This window comes from Crocuta crocuta, unplaced genomic scaffold, assembly GCF_008692635.1.
Source record: "Crocuta crocuta isolate KB4526 unplaced genomic scaffold, BGI_CrCroc_1.0 scaffold70, whole genome shotgun sequence".
Taxonomy (NCBI): domain Eukaryota; kingdom Metazoa; phylum Chordata; class Mammalia; order Carnivora; family Hyaenidae; genus Crocuta; species Crocuta crocuta.
Window position 1 is genome coordinate 16,590,584 of NW_027528417.1, and position 24,118 is coordinate 16,614,701.

Sequence of the window (24,118 nt, forward strand, 5' to 3'; positions counted from 1 at the left end):
CTTCCTTCCTTCCTTCCTTCCTTCTTTCCTTTCCTTTCCGTTCCGTTCCGTTCCGTTCCTTTCCTTTCCTTTCCTTTCCTTTCTTTCCTTCCTTTCTTTCCTTCCTTTCTTTCCTTCCTTTCTTTCCTTTCCTTCCCTTCCCTTCCCTTCCCTTCCCTTCCCTTTCCCTTTCCCTTTCTTCATCACCCAGTTTTGCCAATGCTATTTATTGAAGAGACTCTTTTCCCGTTGCATATTCTTGCCTCCTTTCTTGAGGATTAATTGACCATATAATCGTAGATTTATTTCTGGGTTTTTTTACTCAGTTCTGTTGATCTGTATGTGTGTTATTGTGCCAGTACCATACTGTTTTGATTACTACAGCTTTGTTGTATATCTTGAAATCTGGGGCTATGATACTTCCAGTTTTGTTCCTCTTTTTCAAGATTGCTTTGGCTATTCAGGGTCTTCTAAGGTTCTGTACAAACTTTAGGGTTGTTTATTCTAGTTCTGTGAAAAATGCTGTTGGTATTTTGGTAGGGATTGCATTAAATCTATAGATTGTTTTTGATAGTATGGACATTTTAACAGTTCTTCCAGTCCATGAGCACAGAGTATCTTTCCATTTATATATGTCATCTTCAGTTTCTTTCATCAGTGTTTTATAGTTTTCATAGTACAAGTCTTTCACCTTCATGGTTAAGTTTATTCCTAGGTATTTTTGTGTGTGTGCAGTTGTAAATGAGATTATTTTCTTAATTTCTCTGCTTCATCACAATTACATAGAATTGCAACAGACTTTTCATATTGATTTTTATATTGATTTTGTATTTTGAGACTTTACTGATACTGAGCATCTTTTCATGTGTCTGTTTGCCATCTGTATGTCTTCTTTGGAAAAATGTCTATTCATGTCTTCTGCCCATTTTTTAATTGGATTATTCATCTTTTGGGATGTTGAGTTTTGTAAGTTCTTCATATATTTTGGATACTAACCCTTTATCAGATGTCATTTGCAAGTATCTTCTCACATTCACTAGGTTGTCTTTTAGCCTTGTTGATTGTGCTGTGCTGGGCAAAGCTTTTTATTTTGTATAGTCCCAGTAGTTTATTTTTGCTTTGTTTCCCTTGCCTCAGGAGACATATCTAGAAAGAAGTTGCTATGGTCAATGTCAGAGAGATTTCTGCCTGTGTTCTCTTCTAGGATTTTTATGGTTTCAGGTCTCACATTTAGGTCTTTAATCCATTTTGAATTTATTTTTGTGTATGGTTATAAGAAAGTGGTCCAGTTTCATTCTTTTGCAGGTAGCTATTCAGTTTTCCCAGCACCATTTGCATTTCTGTAAATATTCTTGATGCTAGTTCTGGAAGCTAAGTAAATTAATTAGAAATAGTTTTATCCTATCAACAATAGCCAAACTATGGGGAAAGTCCAAGTGTCCATCAGTTCTGATGAATGGATAAAGAAGATGTGGTGTATATATATATATATATATATATATATATACATACATACATACATACTTGGGGCACCTGAGTGGCCCAGTTGGTTAAGCATCCAACTTTGGTTCAGGTCATGATCTCACAGTTTGTGGGTTTGATCCCCACGTCGGCCTCTGTGCTGACAGCTCAGAGCCTGGAGCCTGCTTCAGATTCTGTGTTTCCCTCTCTCTCTGCCCCTTCCCTGCTCACTCTCTGTCTCTGTCTCTCTCTCACAAATAAATAAATGTTTAAAAAAAAATACCTTAAGATGTAGTATATATATGCAATGGAATACTACTCAGCCATCAAAAAGAACGAAATCTTGCCATTTGTAATGACATGGATGAAGCTAGAATGTGTTATGTTAAGCAAAATAAGTCATTCAGAGAAAGACAAACACCATATGATTTTGCTCTTATGTGGAATTTAAGAAACAAAACAGATGAACATGTTAGAGGAGGAGAAGAGAAGAGGAGGAAACAAACTACAGGAGACTCTTAACTATAAAGAAAAAACAGAGTTGATGGAGGGAGATGGGTAGAAGATGGACTAGATGGGTAATGGATATTAAGGAGGGCACTTGTGATGAGCACTGGATGTTGTATGTAAGTAATGAATTACTGAGTTCTACTCCTGAAACCAATATTGCACTGTATGTTAACTAAAATTTAAATTTAAAAAATAGTTTTATCCTTTCTGGTTTTGCTTTTAAGATTTATTAAGTGGGTCACAAGCAGTGCTCACTCTAGGGCTGATTTTTCTCTAGTACTAGGCAAGACCTTCCTGAATACTGTCCTCAACTGCCCTGAAAATTATGAGTTTTTCTAATCTACCTGGTGGGGCCAGCTCTGTATGAGTGAGTGGTAGACACTGTTCCCTCTGATGCTTTTCAATCTTTTCTTGGCATTTGGTAGTTTCCTCATCAGTATGCTGTTGAATACTCAAGCGACCCTGTGCAGGTCTCTGGGCTTATCTCTCTGGGTAGCTCTCTCATCCATGGTAGTCTAGCTTTCTTAGTTTATCCAGACTTTAAGCTTTGTTTTTTAACATTAATGAGTAATTTTTTTTTTGAGGCTTTTACTAGGTTCTCCTTCCCTGGGCTGTGATCAGGAAATTATCTCGGGGCAGTAAGCTTGGGGACTTGTAAAGCTTACCCTTTTTTTGTCTCTTGGTGTAATTGTCTCTCATTCTCTGATGTTCATTGTCTTGAAAACCATTGTTTCATATATTTTGTCTGTTGGGTTTTGTTGCTATCTTGTTGTGAAAACTAGTAATCTGGGAATCACCTTTGTGCCTTCCTTCTCCCTTATTTTACACATCAAATTATCAAGTCTCACAGAATCTGTCCCTTTCTAACCTACTCCTTTGCCATTGCTTAATTCAGGGTCTTCATTTCTCTCCTGCAACCTAAGTTGTCTTCCTGACCCTTTAATCTGTCTTCATATTGTTGACAGAGTGGTCTGTCTAAAACATAAATATTATCTGGCCCCATTCTTCTTTATTTAGAATCCTTCATTGATTCCACATTATCTTGTGGATAAAAATCTCTATATCTAATCTCTATAGCATGCTCTAACACAGCCCTTTGTCATCAGGGTGTTGCTCTTCTATTTGGACTCTTTTCCTTCTTAACACCTACCACTTTAAAGTGGTACTAAGGTGCTTTAACTCTTTGAAAACCTTTGCTTTTATGCATTCTTGTGCTTTTTACACACCACACTGTCTGCTTGGAATGTCTGACCTTTCCCAGCCCCACTAAGCCTCCAACTGCCAGACTCTGCTCAGACATCACCTCTTAAAGGTGTTTCCTGAACCACTTGCCCTCCTGTGGTTGATTCCTTTCCTCTTTCTTTCTTCTTCCTCTGTGCTCTATACATCATCCTATTAAAACACTTGCCACATTATAGTGCAGTTGATATTTCTGGACTGTTATCCAGGATAGAAATGACAGCCATTTTATAATGATGATCCTGAGTTATATAGGCATTTTGTAACTGCAAAAAGAATAAAGGATGCAAAATTTGACCTAGAATCCTATGAACTGCAGTATGAAAACTCAAAATACTTTAACATAATAATTGAAAATAAATAAAATAACTCAAAATATTTTAGGTACTTAACATACTTTTAATTTGATTTTACAGCATTCAGTTGGAACATAAGACTCAGAATGCAGTTTGGCCTTATTCACTGTCACAACCAGAAAGAACATGCATAAAGAATAATGGCAGGAAAAAGTTGGTATTTAAAAATATTTAAGAGTCTACAGTATTGGTAACCAAAGTAAGTGGGGAAAATCATGCTGACAGTATTTATTAGAAAACTTGATGGGAAAACCTGAGAATAACCCATCAGTGTATATGAATTCTATCATTTTGTTATATGGGAATGAGACTAGATCTAGCTATATAATTTAATCTATTTAAACATATGGTACACATGTATGTACGCCCTTAAAAGAAGGAAGATTGGGATTTCTCAGTGCTGCTTCTCCCCTGCTGGCAGAGAGGCAATGATGAGGTAGAAGATCCCCTTTCAGGGTGGTGTCATCAAGAAACAAGGGCACTGGAATAGGAGTTGGGTATGTATTTTTCCTTATTAGTGGAAATTAAAGTTGAACAAATTTGATTGTATTGCCATGCCAGTCTCTTACAATCTTATTGTCATTGCAGGTAAGTTGAGCCCTACTGCGTTAGTCAGGTTTCTCCAGAGAACAGAACCAATGGGGTATGTGTGTATAGAAAGATTTATTAAACAGAATTGGCTCATACCATTTTGGAGTCTGGTGAGTCTAAAATCTGTATTGTGAGTTGGAAGGCTGGAAATACAGGAGGCCCAGTGGTGCAGATGAAGTCCAAAGACAGTCTACTAGAGAAATACCCTTTGTTCAGGGAAGCTGGTCTTTTTGTTCTAATCAGGCCTTCAACTGATTAGACAAGGCCTACCCACATCATGGAAGACAGTAAGCTTTGCCCAGAGTTCACTGATTTAAATGTTAATCTCATCCAAAAATACCTTCCAAGCTGACACATGAAATTAACCATCACACCCACTGAGCAGTAAAATGAATAGTTTTGTAATCAGTTTCCTCTGGCATTACAATATATTAATGCTTCTTTTTTTTTCTTTGTGGGTTCATAAAAATATTTACTATAGGGAAAATTCTATTTGCTTTTATCACATCATTTTGTAATCCTTTGACATTTTATTGGAAAACTGTAGATTTTCTGAATTATTATCTTTAATCAATGAACTCTTGGAGATATTTGTTTTGACTAGAATGTGGCCTGTTTGTAATTCTAGACAGAAGCAGTAATAGCCTCATTAATCTGTTTGAAACCATCAAGAAGATCCCACCTAACATTTTAGGCTCATGGTCTGTAAAGGACTCACAGAAATCATATTTTATTCTTCATTAGCAACATATTTTTTAAATCCATAATTGGTATGCCTTTTTGAAGAACATTTGGTGATCTCTGAGCCAGCCAACTGCACAGTTAGATAATTCCCAGGATGGTTTTATCTGCTTAGATTATCCCAGGCACGTCAGTACCACTGTATCTGGACATGCTTTATCCTTGCTGTGGGCCTGATGTCCCTGGGAGTGTTTTTTAGCCACAGCCTGGCTCTTAAAGGCCTGTGGCTTTGTTTTTCTGCAGGGGACATACTTGTACTAGTGATATCTTTTTTCCCTTATATTTTCAAGTGATAATTTTAAAAAATTCATCAAACCCATAGAAATTTTATTTGGCCTTGAAAGTCTGCATTATCATATTATCAGACCTCATAGATATATCAGTAGGCTAAACCCATCCAGGCATGTGCTGTGGTCATAAAGGACCACACACACAATGTGGGCAAACAGCTCCCACAGCGCCCATCACGGTGCTGAATGTCTTAGGCCTCCTTTACATGCTGCTCCATTTTGTCTATTACTTCACCTGTAATCAGGATTTCTTTTCTCAGGTGGTTGATTCTGCCTTTTATGTTACACATGCTTTACAGGTATGGGTGATTCCTCCATGTCCATCTCCATCGTTCTCTTCCTAGGCAGTTGTATCCCAGGCTGTAAGGAGAAGAGCTGTATTACTATACTTTGCCAGCCACAGTGATGATTTGTTCTCGTTCATAAAGCTATGGAAAGTTACTTTTAATCTGCCCATTGAATTTTTTCAGTCTGGAATTAAGATTGACATATGTTGGTCAATTATGAAGGCTGATTCAGAAAATTCTTTCCTGGTTATTTTTTCTGGGAAAGCACTTTTAGTTCATCAGTTTTATATGGATGGCATTCCTTTGGAGGAGAATACTCAAGAATATTCATTAAGTTCTCTTTGTTTTATTATTTTTTGATATTATTGATACAGAAATAATAAGCAAATATAGTAAAAACAATGCTCTTTTAAAAAATAGGTTTTAGAATGGATTCTTCCAAAATGCCCCTCTGTTATATTAAAGTTAATTGTTTATCAGTTTCCTAATTTTCAATATCTAAAGAATTATTAGTATATTAATACATAACACTTAGCATCTATTATTAGTCTAGGTTCCAAATGTATACACAACTTAATTTCTTAATGTCATGCTTATATTTTCTCAGTAGACAAATCAGGAAAGTGCCACCTATCAGAAATCCCACACCTTAACCTTGATCACTGAATCAGTTTGAGTCCAATCAGGAAAATGGAAACCACACAGTAGATTACTCAGAAAGTTTAATATAAAGACTTATTAAACTCTAAGGAATAAGTTAGTATAAGATAAAAGGAAAAGTCTGTGTGGTTCCCATGGGATGAAGGAAAATACCCAGGAAGGATAAAGGTGGAAGGCAGTACCCTCCTCAAGGTTGGGGTTCAGCCCTCTGTTGGAAAAAGTGTCCTTCTCCCGCAGGACAGCAGAGGAACTTGCTGCTTGACCAGGCTGTTGTGGTATGAAGTTACTTGGCAAGCAGGAAGCCACCATCTAGAGTGCAGGGGAGGCTCTCCCTCTCTCTCTCTTTACACTCCCTCTCAAATTAAAAAAAGAAAAAAGAATTAGCTGGCCTAACCACAGGCCCAAGAGAAATGAAAGGTAATTATTACAACTAATTAAGGAAAAAACATAATATATTTTATATATCAAGAAATATAAATTCTTGTATGTAATTATTAATAATTTGATTTGAAATTACATCTCATTGATAATTTAGAATATTTCATTGTGATTGATTAATAAAAAAGAAAGTTCTAGAATGCTATATTGGCTTGTATAAATTTGAAAAGGAGGTTTTTGAATATGTATATACATTTTCTCTACAAAAATAACCTACAGAAAAGATACATTTTAAAAAATTCAGTAAACATCTGCTGAATCCCTGCTGAGCCCCTGTGCTAAGCAGATACTTCAGATGCTTCCAGAGCTTATTTTTCTTAGATCAGGTTAACTGGTTAGCATCCTTATCTTGTGAATTTCTGAACTTTTCATCCCCAGATCAATAGATAAATGTGACAGATGTCTTACTCCATTTCCCTTAGCTTTAGTCTGTCAAGAATATCTGTGCAATGAATTAATGGCTGCTAATAACTTACTTGGGATCTGTAGAACTATATAGCTGTATGCTAGTAGAATGGTAGAAACCCCACACCAGGGTCATCATATTCTAGGTCTCCACTTTTGCTGCCTCCCTTAGGGAATTTCTTTGTTCTCAGATTTTTCCAACTGCAGTTTTAGGAATCTATTGCCCAGTTCATGGACTGGGTAACTCAGCCCATATACTAGTGGTTTTTGCAGAAAAAGGTAGGAGGCTAAGATGATCACATAAATGCCCATAAGGTCAAGGCTTGTTATAAAGAAATCAAAGGTAATGACTATTGTTACTATGATCATCCATCTTTAGATAAAAAGGAGTAGCACTCATAAAGCTTTTCTTACCTTGTAATGATCCATAATTAGCCATTTTCTCATTAATTCCTGTTTCCCTCCATCAAGCTTCTTAGTGTTTTCTTGCACTGTGAAGTACAGACCCTTAATACATACTGGTGAGTCTCTGTGTGCTCTATCAGCCACCGTCTTTTTCTTTTTGAACATACAGTTTCCATCATCTCCCTGGCAGTGACTGACCCATCCTTGGGAGAAGACTCCCTCAGCTATCCCTTTTTCTAAACAATTTACTATATTAGCACCAGCTCTACAGAGTAGCTCCAGTGGATAAGTAGGACTTAACAAATCAAGTGAAAAGAGGTAGACCTATCTGCTCCTACATATGAAATGATGTTTGGCCACTTAAAAGGAAATGGCCCCTTGTTTGTCCTGGTTTGGCCACCTAAAAGGAAATGGATGCGTAAGAGTTCTCGTTATCTACCCTTTTTGTTTTGTGTAACTGTGGATTGTTTTAGCCAGACCTACCTATTAGGATGTTTCTGAACCCTGGGCCTAGAAGAGGCCTCTTCCCAACTGGAAGCATCTGTGTCTACAAGCCCAAGGAATTCCATTGTGCCAGGTTATGTAGCACATTGGCTCCTCTTGTATCTAGTCTTCTAAGTCAAGGGAAGGGTGTTGCTCTCTTTCTAGATTATCTGGACTGGTCTTGGTCATAGGAGAGCCTTATGTTCCAGTCAGGCTGATCACCCCATCGCCCCTCCAATAGCCAACGCATCTTCCACCTCTGGATTTTGGGAACGCCACTTTCTTTGGTCCAGGTCCCAGCCCCTCTTCAGTTTACATTCCATATTTTCTCTCTTTTTTAAAATTTTATTTATTTTGAGAGGGGGAGAGAGAGAGTGACCCAACAGGAGCACAAGTGCACAAGCAGGCTCTTGTGTTGTCAACGCAGATCCTGGTATCAGGCTCCATCTCACCAACTGTGAGATCATGACCTGAACTGAAATCAAGAGTTGGACGCCTAACCAACTGAGCCACCCAGGCACCCCCATTCTGTATTTTCTAAGCCCTTCCAGCCCTCACTTTTCTCTGAGCTCCTACACTAGGTATAGTACATGCCTTACAACTTAATACTTATCTTTCCTCTTGTGCTGTTTTTGGATGTTTTTTGTGACCCAACTGGAGTGTAAGAAGAATGTGTTATAGTTCTTCTCTTTCCCTCTTGTTGTTTAGTGGGAGGTATTTGTAGGGCTTTTCTTTCTTTTCTTTTTCCTTATATTTATTTGTTTTTTGTATTTGTTAAAATACACAAGAGTTTGTTATTTTTCTGTCCCTTAAATTAGAAGAATTAGCTTCAGGTAGAACCAAACATGGTTTAAAAAAGGATAGAGCCTTCACTATACCTTTGTTCAGACTGGCTGCTTTATAAAATGATAAATGTGGCAAACAGCTTCCCTCTGTACTGTTGGTTTATGGCACTTTCACAAATGCTATTTTTAGGGAAGGTCTCACTGTAACACCTGCCCATACCTCAAGGTGTCAGAAGTGTGGCTCAGAGCAGTGTGGATTGTAGAAGTCTGTTGGTAAAGGGCTCCTGCCCAGTACTGCCTGCTAAGTGGTATTTCTTCTACCTCCTCCAGTCCTTCTCCCACTTACTTGATTGAAGTCCAGATCTGAGTGTGAAGCTGGGAGAGGGATGTAGCTTAATTGTTGAAGTCTGTTGAGTGCTTTGGATTAGCTTTGTGCCAAACTGTGAGAGGAGCAGATAGAAATGGAAGTGAGTAGAAAGGCAAAGCTGGTCACGTTACTCTCTCCTTAAAGCTGTGTGGTGTCTTTTTAGTGTGCAGGATAAAATCCCCAATCTTTAACATGGTCTCTAGAGCCCTTCATGGTCTGGCCCCTCTTGTTCATCATGCTTCAGCCACTCTGGCTCTTCCCCTTCTTTGCCTGGTAACCCCCACGCAGTCCTGAGGGGGCATTACCACATTTGGTCATTTTCTCAAGGATGTCTTGCCTGTTACCCCCACCCCACACACACACACATACACACCACCCTCCCCTGGTCCAAATCATGCATCCCACACATAATTCTAATCACTGATTTTGCTTTTTCTGTCACCTTTTGCCTATCGCTTTTTATGGTTTGTTATTATATATCTTTTTGTGTGATTATTTTTTCAAATACACATATTCCTTCCATAAGGGCAGGGATGTGGTTCCTCTTCTTTCTGTTTTAACCCCCTGTCCTCTAAGGTCTGGCACACAAGTGATGCTCAATAAATACTAGTTTGAGGGAGAAGTGAAAGCACACGTAAAAGTGGATTGTTGGGTTTGGAGGGTAGGTGATGAAGATAGGGTGGTAGAGAGCTGTGGTCAGAGAGTTTACAGGCTAAGCTGAATCAGTCAACTGAGCGCATTAAGAGCATTGTAGAGACAAAGGACTAGGGATGGTCATGGGCTTGGCAGGGCTTGGTCGCATAGCAATCTGAAAAACCTGTAGAGTGGCTTGGAGACTGGTAGGCAGCCCCTGCCTTCTGTAAGTAACACCAGTAATAGAATGTTTACAGTGTGCCAGACACTGAGTTAAAGCATTTAACAGATAGACTCTATGAACCTCCAGCTCCAGCTGACCCTTCCAGCTCTGCAACTGGTCTGGAGAAGTTCTGTGTTTTACTAGCTGTGTACATCCCTTCAGTGAAGCCTGAAATCCTGTTCTGCTGCTTGGTGAATGCCCTTGTATATATTCTTACAGTTTTACTCAATTCTTGATTTCATTTTACTTTTTATCTTCTATCCCTAGTTTGGAAGCTTCTTGAAGCATGACTACATGTTGTATTTCTTTCTGTTTCTCTGTAGCACTTGATTTAGTAGTATAAACTTGGTAGACATTCAATAAATGTTTGCTAAATGAGTATTCTGTCTCACTACTCATTAATAAGTTCCACGTCACTAAAGGTTATATAGTTTGAAGAATGAAGAAACTATGATCTTGCATAAAGTTGATTGGGGTCTTCAACATATTGGGCAGTATATGAACTTCAGTGTTCTCCTAGATTGAAGTACAAATACATGGTAGAGGCACCTGGTGGCTCACTTGGTTAAGCATCTGACTTTTTTTTTTTTTTTAACGTTTCTTTATTTTTGAAAGAGAGAGCATGAAGGGGGAAGGGGCAGAGAGAGAGGGAAACACAGAATCGGAAACAGGCTCTAGGCTCTTAGCTGTTGGTGCAGAGCCAGACGTGGGGCTTCAACTCATGAACCACAAAATCATGACCTGACCTGACACTTAACTGACTGAGTCACCCAGGTGCCCCTTGACTCTTTTTTAAAAATTAATTTACTTATTGTGAGAGGAGAGGCAGAGAGAGAGGAAGAGAGAATTCCAAGTAGGCTCTGCACTGTCAGTGCAGAGTCCGATGCAGGGCTCGAACTCACAAACTGTGAGATCATGACCTGAGCCGAAATCAAGAGTCAGACACTTAACAGACTGAGCCATCCAGGCACCCTAAGCATCTGATTCTTGATCTCACCTCAGGTCTTGATCTCAGGGTTATGAGTGCAAACCCCACTGTGGGCTCTGTGCTGAGTGTGGAGCCTACTTAAGAAAAATAAAGTAAAACAAAAATATGGTATATTGACTGCCAGTGGGGCAGGGTATAAGGTAAGGCCACAAAAAATATTGGTTATAATAAACATTGTTTTCTTTTTTTGTTTTTAGTTTGTGATGTGCTGCTCAACTTAGTAATGTATATTGTAGAAATAGCTGAATAAGGATATTTAACATTACTTTCAGTATAATGAATGCCCTTGGGAATAAAATAAGCATAATTGTGATTCATTGTATAAAATCAAAGAACTGAACTGTGGATGCAATTTCCCTTAGGCCACTCAATTTTTTTTCAGTAGATTTACCTTACTAATTATATTTTGGTTAGGCTAATTTTAAAATTACTTTGCATTCCCTGGGAGCAGTGTACTTCATGTGTTAAGGGGACACACATTTAATAGTCATAAAACCATCTGTGAAAGGAAGAAGCTCATTTCCCTCCCAAACGATCTTTTTTAAGAATCAAAATGCACAACTGTTCTTAAAAAAATAGTTTAACGAAGTGCGTACAATGGCTTAACAGGACATATAAATTATTTTTTACATTTACTTGGGTTTTATTTTCCTCTTTCCTTTGTGCTCTAGAACCAAAAGAAAGAAACTCCTTCAGGGAAGTAGTTCTATTTATTTACAGTTACAAATTGGAATATTAACTGAAGTTAATGGTAGAGAATGACAGTGTAAACTAATGAGAGCATTATCTAAACCTTATTAATGAAGTACTGAGTACCCTCATAAAGAACACAGATAGATGTCAGAAGGCTTGGGTCTTAGAATTAACTTCTGTTGTGTTACATGATATTGAGAAAGTCATTAAGTCTTCCGTGTCTTCTTCTTTAAACCAAAGAACTAGGATGAGAACATAAATCTTTTTAGTGTCTCACCAAGGTATTGTTTAAAAAGTATGTACTATATGCTATTGCTACCCCAAGGGGGAAGAATAATAAGGAAGGTTATGAACTCAGACTCCAAAAGAATACTAGAGGTTACTTACGTAGTGGTTTTGATCTGTCCTTAGTTGAGAAAGCTGAAGGTGTTGAGCCAGGGTCCCTAAAAAGAAACAAGATGTATGAAATTCATTTTTCATTTGCAGATCACAACTGTTTTCTTTTTATCTTGGTGTTGTATAGTCCATTTCATTATTAAGAAAGTGATTTCAGCTCCCTTGAAAAATATTCCAGATAAATTAATGCATTTGTGACATTAATTTTTATATTATTTTTTAATGGGGATTAAGTACTGTAATGAAGTTTAGTATTCACTTTCCTCTGGATGAGTTTAGTGAGAATTATTAGCCAGCAAAGACTCTGCTTCCTGGAAGTATTTTGAGAATAGGCTTAAGAATGTGTTTAAATTCTTAAGTAAAGGAACTAGGGTTCCTTGGAGAAATGACTGATTTCTGCACTGGGGCAGGGGAGTACCAGATAAGCCAGTAACAAATTATGGTGCCAGAAAGCAGGGAAGTCTTCAAAAAAGGATGATGAAAGGACTCAGGTGCTAACTTTGAAGGAGCTCCCAACAGTTACATATGGGACAATTTGAGCAGCAAAGTAAATAATGATAGTAATGAGTTACAATCCATAGAACAAAATAAATAGCTGTGAATCATATTTAAATTTTTTCAAATTAGCAGTTGAAAAAATAAATGAAGGGGAAGGAACAGCTCTTGCTTACATAGAATTCTATTAATAAATATAGGAGTAATGATGGAAATGGGTAATAACTGTTGGGCAAACACCACAGTAGTGGATATTGAAGACTAGATCCACCTATGCATGCTAAAATTAGTAGATGAAAGTATGGTGACAAATGGGGTATTTGCATAGCCTCGAAGTATTTCGTCACAAGATACTTAACAATTTCAAAGGAAAAATGCTAACTCTTCAATGGAGAAACCTGGACAGATACCACATTAAACAAGTATTCAAAGTTAATATGAGATAGCGCCACAGCATGTTACCTCCTGATAGATAATGCACTGAAAATGTACACTGTCACTTCTATGGTGATTTTTCCCTATTGTTTTAAATTACATTTTTTAGTTTGAAAAAAATTATAGATTCACATGTAGTTTTACCAGTAATACAGAGATTCCATGTATCCTTCACCTATTTTCTCCTAGTGACAACTGTAGTTGCAAAACAGTAGTTCATTGTCATAACCAAGATACTGATAGTGATGTAGTCAAATTACAGAACATTTCGATCATGACAAGGATTCCCGGTGTTGCTCTTGTATAGCCTCACTCCTTTATAAATTGGGCTGCTTGTTTTTTGTTACTGAATTGTAAGAACTCTTTATATATTCCGGATCATATGGAGTTTCCCCTCCATACAGTGAATTATACTATTTTTTTAGTATTAAAATTGTGGTATAATACACATAAAATTTGCCATCACAACTATTTTAAGGTGTATAGTTCAGGGATATCAACTACATTCATATTGTGATGCAACTGTCATCACTGTCCATCTCCAGAACTCTCTTCATCCTATAAAACTCAAACTCTATACCCGTTAACAGTTTCCTGTTCTCTCTTATCTACTGGCCCATGGCAATCACTATTCTGTTTTTTGCCTATATGAATTTGACTAAACTAGGTGACTCATATAAGTGGTATCATACAGTATTTGTCTTTTTGTGACTGGCTTATTTCACTTAGTGTAATAACTTCAAGGTTCATCCATGTTGTAGCCTGGATTTCCTTACTCTTTAAGACTGGATAATATTCCATTGTATGTATATCCCACATCTTGTTTTTCTCACTGATCTGTCAATAGACAATTGGGCTGCTTTCACCTTTCGGCTACTGTGAATAATGCTGCTATGAACATGGTTATCAAACTACTTACTGTCTCTTTGAGACCTTGCTTTCATATATACCCAGAAGTGGGATTGCTAAATGATATCATATCTAGATTTTTCTTTTACTCTCCCTCTACTTTCTACTCTCCAAGCCCTGTCTTTCTGAGTATCTTTTCCCTTTAGAGATTTAAGTTTTAAAAGTTGTCATCTTCATATTTCTTTTTTTCTAAAAAGGTTTATTGATTTTTGAGAGAGAGGGAGGGAGGGAGGGAGGGAGAGAGAGTAGGGGAGGGACAGCCAGAGAGGGAGACACAGAATCTGAAGCAGGTTCCAGGCTCTGAGCTGTCAACACAGCCTGATATGGGGCTTGAACTCACAAACCATGAAATCATGACCTGAGCTGACGTTGGACATTTAACCAACTGAACCCACCCAGGTGCCCCTACTTATTTCTTTAAATAACATAGTAAACCCTTAATTAAAAGGACTGTTCAGAGAATAAAGTGTAGTTGTTATCGAATTTCCTGGCCAAGTGGCCAGGAACCCCCCTTTGTTTCAGTTCTTGCTGTTGGTAGTGTGTGAGTTCATTTTATTCCCTTACTAAGTACAGTGTAGCAGACATAATTGAATTTCTCTGATAATTCAGGATCTTGTAATGCTTCAGGGCTATCATTACAAACATAGATTCACAGTATAGTATACCACAGGGCAGAAGTTACTGGGGAATGGTGCAAAGTACAAACCCCTCTGGACTCTTTATAAAACTAATCCTTGATTTCTTCTGTTAATTATGTATTTATAATAAAATTAAACAATATAGTGTTATATCATAATTAACTGATGTTTGAAAGATGTTTACTAAACTTACTTTCTCATCTGGCCATCTCTACTATTTTTTTTCCTACTCTGCCTTCCTCTTTGCATCTGTGTCCCCATATCACCAGAAAATGGGCTGTCACCTAGCTCGGAGTAAGCATATTTAATAGGTGTAACTTGTAAAAGCAAACGGAGTCTAGGATATGGTATTTTGTATATCTTTGTCTCCCAGCTGCATTTCCCTTTCTTTTACTATACTTCAAGGAAGAAAAACAGAGCTTTGAGGAAGACAAGGTTAGAAAATGGAAGAGGTAGAAGAACTGAGATGAAGACAAAGAGCAAAGAAATTATGAAGAAGCAGAAAAGTGGAGAAGAAAAAGGAGGGTGGGGCTGGGGGCTAAGTGAGAGCAAGACAGGGTGGTTACAGAAGTCCCACAGTCAGTCTTCATGTAGTTCCTCCTCCTTTGAACTAAATAAAACCCAGATCCCTGAGAGTCTGAGAAGGAATTCCCAGGAACTTCTACAGTGGTGACAAGTGTATAAACCAGAGGCCACTTGCGCCAGAATGAACTTAATCAGCATTGTGCAACAGGCATTTCTTGAGTGCCTGTCATCCACAGCTTCCTGAACTCAGTAATCACCAGTCCACTAGCCAAGAATAGAAAAGACCAACCTCCATTCTAGATGATTTTTTCACCACTGTGAATATAAGGGGCTGGAGAATTGGAGGGGAGGCTTGACGTTCTGCCTTTTTGCCCCTTCAGCAGATAATGCCAGTGATGCTTGGATGCAGAAGTCCTACTGTACCAAACTATTGATTTGAACTTTTCTTGACAAGGAGTAATACTGTACTCTCTTACAAGTAACAGAGAAATGAAGATACTGGCATATTTGAAACCTAGTTCCCCAGGCAGGTGTGATGGGTTCTTCTCACCTCTGTTTTTATCGGACCATTTAGGGCTTACATGATATATGTCCACACTTTGAAGGAGACCTAGGAACCCAAAGGCTTAACAATTTTAAATATACCTTTTCCATGTGTTATTCCAGAATGAAACTAAATATATTTTTTGAGTAATTTAGTTACAATGAAATTCTAGCATCCAAGCCTACATTTTTGTACAAGAGTCAGGAACCAGAAATTAGAAAAATATAGGCAAGCTGATTGATCTTAATAGATTGCTGATGTTGTACTATTTATAGCCTAGTTTTCTTTTCTGATCAGAAATTGCTCTTCTTCCATGGCCTAAATAAGTTGTTAAAAACTCTTAAGGTAATTTTCGTTACAAATGTGATTCCTGTCCTAGAATTTCCAGTCTGCCCAAGAAATAAACAGGAACCAGGTACATACACAATGAGTGAATTGCTTGCAAAGAGATGCTTATGAGAAGATCATAAATCAATAGTTCTCAGCCAGGGTGATTCTGACCCGTAGGGGAATATGATAGTGTCTGGGGATAGTTTTGATTATCATACCTGTGAAGGAGGTGCTCCCTGGCTTCTTGGTACAGGCCAGGGATGCTGCTAAACATCATATAGTGCATGAGACAGCCCATACAACAAAGAATCATCTGGTCCAAAATGGCAATAGTGCTGAAGTTAAAAAGCCGTGTCATAATTATGTGCCAAAGATACAGTATGGACTGGTTTGATACTACAGTTAGTCAATGACATTAGGAGAAACCCAAGGTGGTGCCTACAGTTGTGGCTACTGTTTCTGAGTTTTTCAGGTTTTTTTTTTAACTTCCAGATTTCTATATTGAAACTATTTTAGACTTATAGACTGAATAATTTCAGTCTCTGTCTCTGCTTTCTTAGCACTTGGTACACAGAGGCTTTGCAAATGTTGAGTGAAGTGAAAGAACAAAGAAAGAGACACATTAGGAACAGATCTGATTAGGTTGCACTTCTAGGTACACTGTGTGAAGCTTTGCTCAGAGCAGAGGGGAAGGTCTGGAGATAAGCTTCTTGGTTTCCTAGAAACACCTGGTAGGTCATCCCCTGCACCACCTGTGCTTTGCTTCTGCTTGGCTTGGGCTGGTTAGTGCCAGGGGAGCTGCTGTCAGGGAGAGCATGTCCTAATTAAGCCATCGATGCGCTTGAGCTTGGAAAGAGGTCATTTTGCACCTTCTACCTTACCCCTAGTCCTTGCAGGTGGCTGCGATAGTCCTGTAGGGCATTGCCTGTTAAATACCCGTGTGTATGTGTATTCTGATTAAAACCTAGAAACCTAAAATGTGGAAGGCTTCTGTAACCCTGATAATAAAGTGGTATATATTCCTCCAGTTTTTTAAATGTATGTATTAACATATATAAATATATAATTATTAAAAAGAAAATATAATTATAATTTTATAGTATGCTATTTTATAATGTGTTTTTACCATACTGTATTGTGGGCTTTCTTTATTCTAGTGTGAGGGGTAAATCATTTAAAATTGTCTGTAAAGAAGACCATAGGGGAAGGAAGGAGGGGAAGGGGAAAAAAATAGTTAAGGAGAGGGAGGGAGGCAAACCATAAGAGACTCTTAAATACTGAGAACAAACAGGGTTGATGGAGGTAGGGGAGAGGGGAAGGGGGGTGATGGGCAAGGAGGAGGGCACTTGTTGGTATGAGCACTGGGTGTTGTATAGAAACCAACTTGACAATAAACTATAATAAACAAAATTATAAAATAAGGATTTTAGTATATACCTACTTCAGAGGTATTAGAAAGACATCAATATAAATTAAAATTTATAGTGTGAGTTTCTTAAATGAAAATACCATGATGTTATTATGTACCATGCTGTATTTTTCATGGATTATATCAGTTGGGATGATACTATTACTGGTTTCTTTTGATGGTAAAATATTTTTTAAAACATTCTGAATCCTCAGAAAGAAACCAGTATAGCTGTGTTAATGTTGTTTGTGTAATACTCTTAGATTTCAACCACTTTTTTTGTGTTCCTCACAGGCAAGTATGTGTATCAGCCTATGACCCCTGTGGAACAGCTTCCAAGCACGGAGATTCCTGCAAAGCCTCGGGAACCCACAAACACCATTCAGATCTCAGTCTCACTCACTGAACACTTTTTGAAATTTGCATCTGTCTTCCAGCCACCCCTCCCCCCTGATTCACCAAGGTACTGTATGATCTCAGACCTCTTTATCGACAACTATCAGGTTAAATGTATTAATGGGAAGATGTGTTACGTGCAGAAGCAGCCGGCGCCACATTCCCACAAAATGAGCCCTGAGGAGGTCTCTGCACATGATGCCTTAATTTCAAGAGAGAGCAGTACACCAAAAATAGATCACTGCTCTTCTCCCTCAAGTTCTGAGGACTCCGGGATCAATGCCATTGGGGCTCACTATGTGGAATCGTGTGATGAGGACACAGAAGAAGGAGCAGAACTGAGTTCAGAGGAAGATTACAGTCCGGAGAGCAGCTGGGAACCAGACGAGTGCACCCTTCTCTCCCCCTCACAGTCTGATCTGGAAGTGATTGAAACAATAGAAACCACCGTGTGAGGGTCCGAGCAGGAAGCCACGGCCTCTGATCCATGCTGAGCTTTTGTACTCGGGTCTGGTGGATCCTTTTCCCATCGCAGTTGGTATTTTCTACCCCTCCCTAACAACCATAGCGGTTCACTGGTCTGCTGATTAGCTTCACTCTTAAATTAGTCTTAGAACTAAGACCTTCTTTTTCTTATAAGTGGTTTTCTTTTCTTTTGTATCTTGACTTATTTTCTATGTAGCATCTGGTGTCATGAATTGTGACCCAGCCTTAATTTCACTGGGAACTCTGAAAGCAGTGAAGTGATGATTATCATGGATCAGGTTGAGGAGCTACCCACAGCAAAGGAGACCGTGTTTTCTACATAGCCAGTTCTTGACACACACACACACACACACACACACACACACACACACACACACACACACACACTCTCTTGGCATTCCTTTTGGTGTGCTTGACAGGCACCCCTACCCTGCTAGTCTCCTATGGGAATCAGCTCAGGAGAGGGGAACCGAGTGTGCACTGTAGATGCCATTTTGTCTCTTTTCCCTTCTCCTCACTGCCTGCATCTGTCTGGGCCCTTGTTGCCTCAGCTTGATTCTAGGAGGTTACTGGAGGTTTGCTTGACCCCTAGTTATGGCCCATGTCTGCATACTCTGAGTGACCTGGGGTGCAGTTAGACCTCCATTTAAGAAGAGCTGACGCCTTCAGTTTCATGTTCAGTCCATCTTCAGCTGCATGCCTATGCTCTGCAGGGTGCAGAGTGGGATGCAGACTGAGTAACACCAGACTCCTACAGGAAGGGGTCCACAATCCAGCCGAGGGCTGTGCTAACACATGCGGGTAATGGTACCCAGAATGCTCTGGGAACCCAGGGGAAGGAGAGCACTAGGCATGCAGCTGGAGAACTTGTTGCTGCATTTGAGTTGGCCTCTCAGGTGGGTTCCTCAGCGTTTCCCCATTTTTCTTAATTGTTCTTTGAATCTGGGGAAAACTTTTAGGAAGTTACATAGGTATTATATTTAGGAGGCAGGCACATCTGATGTCTTAAGAAAAAAAATCAATAATAGTTTTAGTTAGCATGGAAATGCTAAACACAGCAGTCCTTTAGGGATTAGGAATGAATCTAATAGGTTTGATTAATTCTGCTTCATTTGGTTGTATGAAGCATTAGAATGGCTTAGGTGAGAAATGGATTAGAATTCAGTATGATGCATGGATTTTTTATGCAAATGCAAAAGCAGTTGAAATAGTTTGCTGCTAAGTCAGGAGAAAATATTTTGTGTAATATTCATTCACTTTACTACAGTAATATTTATTGTCTGTCGTACATGTTCTCTTCTCTCACACACAGAAAATAGTGAATAATTCTTTCTTATTTAACTCTCTTATGAATTCTCCTAATTTCCATTTATACAAGGTGTTATTGTGTGAGTTGCTTATCTGCCACTTCTCCAAGTCTGCTCTCTGCGAGGCATTGTTAAAGAGTCCAGGAAGTTTAAAATACAGCCTGATGAAACGATCGCTGCCAAAGTTGGAGGTCGAGAAATACTGTCTTGCGCCCTGACTTTCCGCGAGCACGTCCTCGTGGCACTCTCTTGTGCTCTGTCCGCATTTTGGCACATCTCTTACGTGTCACGTCAGTTCGTATTTTCAGAAATAAGAAGAGGCCTGTTGTGTTCCACCCTGAAGCCTCCACTTGGCATCCTTCACAAATCACTCCAGGCAGAGTCTGCTTTCTTGGTTGTACATGTAGCTCAAGTGATTGGCTAGAACACTTTGTTAGGTCTAGGTGCCCAGAACATCCCTAGCGTTTAATTCCTTTGAAAACAGTGGTAGCTAAAGCTACCTGTGCTGGATGAGAATGTAGCATCAAGTTCCCACCGACTGAAATGTAAAGGCTCAACGAGTCAGACCAGTAAGATGGTAAGAGGAGCTCCTGAAACAGCAGGAAAGGGCAGGTGGAGGCGGGGGCATCGAGAGGGACTTTCCCGGCCCTGATGGCTTAGGGACAGACATCTGATGAGCCTGCCTGAGGTTTTCAGTGCTTCCCCTGATTGACTAGCCAGCTGAGGGCGAGCATGGAAGTCCAACCCCCATGAGCCAAGCGGTGCAGCCAGCCACTGTGTACTCAGGATCGAAGCAGCCAACACCAGGGTCCTGTTTGCACCTACCCTGTGGGTGAGCTCAGTGAAGCCCCCAGGTGGGTATATGGAAGGTCTTCTTTCCCTGCACCATTTTATCAGTTCTGTACTCTGTGCTCACATTCCTGTTCATTAAACCGAATGGAGTCAACCTCCAGGTCTCCAAAGCCATGGAAATATGTGGTCACAGGGCCACATTTCTGAGGCTGGCTGTGTCAGGGTTGGGGCCTTTATCAGTAATATTTATGACTTTTGCCTAGGTTCCTGTTTTTTAAACTCCTGAACTGCCATTCAGATTACCCATGATTTTAATGAAATTTTTGGATTTAATAATGGTTGATAATCACTTTAAATATTTGCACAATCTCTTTATAATTAAAAATTCACTGAGCTTCACTTATTACTATTTTATAGAATTGAAGACGTTCCATTGGATTCTAAATATCATATGCTCCTGGATCTCAAAATAGCCTTTTCTAAACAAGCACAAGCAAGGGTTTCTTTGTCATAGCACTGTTAGTAATTCTCTGAAAACTATACATGATTGAACCAGAATTGTTTCTTTATGCTTGCATTCCAAAAACAACACTTAAGGATATGAAAATGGGTATTTACAACTTAAATTCTAGGCCTATCTGTTATATATTATATAAAAGAATTTTGCCATAAACCTTATATTGCTCATTTGTATAAGCATATTTATATAGGCACTTTAGAAAATGTTTAGACTGCAATGTGTATTATAGACATTGAACACAGTCATGTTAAATAGTCTTTGGGTTAATACTTGTATGTTGACAGGTACAAAAACTTGATAATTTGAACTTGGTAGTTTGTTCACTTGGAGTGAAAGGTTGGGCTGTGTGGATGGAGAAAGTGCTTTGGGGGCCTTTATGGAAGCCTGGCACTGTTCCCTCTTCCTGAAAGTTGATATAAGAGCTGTTAAGGTGGAAGATGCAAAAGAAGTGGCTGTATGGAATTCAGCTTTCTTACCTAACGAAGATTTATTTCGGAATTCTCCAGTTTCAGATATTCTCATAACTTTTCTGAAAAATGACAAAGCAATTAAAATGCTTTTGTGGTTATAATGATTTGGTACATTAACAAATAAGGCTTTACAGTCAAATCTAGGTATTTTTTACCTTGTAATTTTTAAGATTTGAAGTAAGAAGCTGAGGGAAACCATGAAGAAAAACAGTTGCTTTCCTGGGAAAGGAAGACTTGTACTTCAAGGTAATACAATACAAAATAAAACCAAATAAACCATCCAAACTAAAAACGGTGAAGTCGTTGTCTTCAAGTACCTTTTGGATTTGATCTAGGATACTGTTGTGGGGCTGGTGCTTTTATTTTTTAACCTCTACTTCCTGGCCTATTTGAATCACTTCTTTTGGGACTAATCAGAACAAACTCCTTTTATACAAATTTCTCTATTTGGGTAATAGGACACAACCTATTTTAGAAAACTGTCAAAATACCCAGATATGTTTGGCAGTATAAATACTACTAGGTAAGGGGTCGGGGGGAAGCACAAGTTAAACTAATATTTATATGTCAGTTCTTGATTATTCCATCTGGTTTGCAAAATTATATTGACATGTTGTGGCCTTTCACATGAGGGAAACAACATTTTAAAAGTTTTCTTTCCTGTCCCCTCTCCACAGGAGGTGAGGGCCAGAATTGAGGACGACAATTGCATTTTAAGTTTGTCTGATAGTCTGGGATTGTGTCTCTTCCCACAGAATAGGAGAGGGGAAGGAGGTGGGAGTCCTCACTGTCTCAGCGCTGTGAACTCCAGGGATGTCTGTATTTCTCACATCCAAACATAAGTATGAAGGCACTTCTCAAAATTAATTTGGGAATTACCTTTTAAAAATGTTATGTCATTACCCCATTTCATTACTCTGGGGACTGGAGAGTTGACTGCTGTGGAAGGGCCATGTTTCTGTTAGTGCTTTGAGTTCTTTCTTCTGTTAAGACTGAAGCAGTGCTCTCTTCATAGTATGAACAATTCTGAAAGCAGATCATCACAGGAGGCTTTAATATTGAGCTTCCTTATCATTGTGTCCATATGCACTTTTTAAGGCTGTTCATCATACTTTGCAATATTCACTTTGCTAATTTTTACACCTGTTTCAAAGTTTTAAGCACAATGTTGACCCGTCTGTAATTTCCTAAAATTATATTCTGTTTTTCCTATAGACAGCTCAACTTTTCTTTATGTATAATACTTTAGAAAAATACTTAACTTGTAAAATAAATGTAATTTTTTCTTTTGTACCAACACAAATCTGATATTTTGGAGTCTGGAATATTCTCTCCCCCTCACTTTCTCCTTTGGAGAGGTTCTTATTTAGATAACACATTGTGAACTAAACAAAACAAAAACCCGCATTTGTAAAATGTGAAACTTGTATACTGAGTGCTTAGTTTGTGCTAGGAAATAAGCAGTTTACATCATTATCACACTTAGACTTTACAAAAACTATGCAGTGCAGGTAAGTGTTATTATCCATAATAGGCACTCACGGTCAGATGCTCACAATGACTCCCAAAACACTTTGTAATAGGAACTTAGTAGCCACAGGAGGTTTATACAAATAAAACTTACATGCCCCCACAGTCTTTATTTCACACATAGCCACAGGCTTTGTATGTGGTTTACATGTGCTGTGTGAGACACTTCTACCCTCAGGTCTCAGGGGGGTACACTTTGTCACCCAGGCCTAGGGTCCAGATCGCAGCATGGCAAATCCAGAAGCTCAATTCTTTAACTCACACCTGGAAAAGAGCAGCTCGTGGGCGGGGGTTTCATTGAGTAACCTCACTAGGGACTACTAAGTAAATTCATTTATCAGTAATAGTAATAATGCTGTTGAGCCCAACCTTAACTGCTTTCCACAAGTAATCCGTACAGCAGCCCTCTGAGGGGCATTTCAGGGCTGCATTTCACAAACCAGGAACAGCGCTCAAGGAGGAAAGTTTTGCCCCAAGTGGCACAGCTTCTAGTAGGAGCCAGGATTGAACCCAGTTACTTTGGCCCCAGAGCTCATGTTCTTGGCCCTCTGCCTGAGTTGCTCACTCTTGTAGCCCCTCTTCCCACCCTCAGGGTGGTTGGAGGCTGAGTCAGGAGGGTGCTAGTGAACCTGGGAGCAGAGCGGAGGGTGTTTCATCCCTGTCTCTACCCAGCGAACACCTTCCTACAGGCTGGTGGCTCGTTCCTCACCCAGTGTGGCTGCTCTCCAGGCAGTGTTGGAGAAACACCAACAGGCTTCCTTCCTCCGTCCCCCTTTTCTGTGTGCACCCGTGCACACACACACGCACACACACACACACACACACCATCTTTGCTGCAAATATCTCCGTGCTTTGATTAGGCTGTTGCTGCTTCCATGTTTAATCACATCTTGACAAAGCATTCTAGGCTAGCGCTTTCTGCTTTCACAAAAGAGGACTTGTCTGAAAATGACTTTTGTCGACAGCTAATCTCATCTACTGTGTGTGCATTTTACTCACTTAACTCTACATAATTGCCAAGTTCGGAAGGCATCTCATTCTTGCCTCTTACAACTGCTGACTACATACACGTTTATTCTGCAGTCAAACTTTAATTTAGCATCTCGTCCTCATTACAGTTCAGTCATTGCAAACTGGTAAATGCCTTTAGCCCGTGCTGTGCTGCCCCAGTTCTGCACTGAATGCAGGAAGTGAGGTAGGACCTGGGGACTCAGGCTTGTCGCAGTAGAGTTCAAAGAGGTGTAATCAGAGGTCAGATGAAATTCTACAGGAACCAGGCAGGTACAGAAACTGTTGGAAATAGAAGTGAAAAAGCAAGGCAAAACAAGCATGCGCTGGATATTAGTGGTATGTTTCTGCTTGATCTTTTGAATTTTCTAGTTTTCTAAAACTAATTGATACTG

At 39.1% G+C, this 24,118-nt stretch overlaps 1 protein-coding gene across 1 annotated transcript in view; it reads left to right on the top strand.

Annotated features, from left to right (window-relative positions):
* CUNH3orf70 (chromosome unknown C3orf70 homolog) overlaps positions 1-18,249 on the top strand; it is a 79,596-nt gene extending 61,347 nt beyond the window's left edge. Inside the window, exon 2 of the mRNA XM_077754560.1 lies at positions 17,509-18,249. Coding sequence (XP_077610686.1) covers positions 17,509-18,065 — 557 coding nt within the window. The 3' untranslated portion in view covers positions 18,066-18,249. The remainder of the gene's footprint in view (positions 1-17,508) is intronic.
* The last annotated feature ends 5,869 nt before the right edge of the window (positions 18,250-24,118 follow it).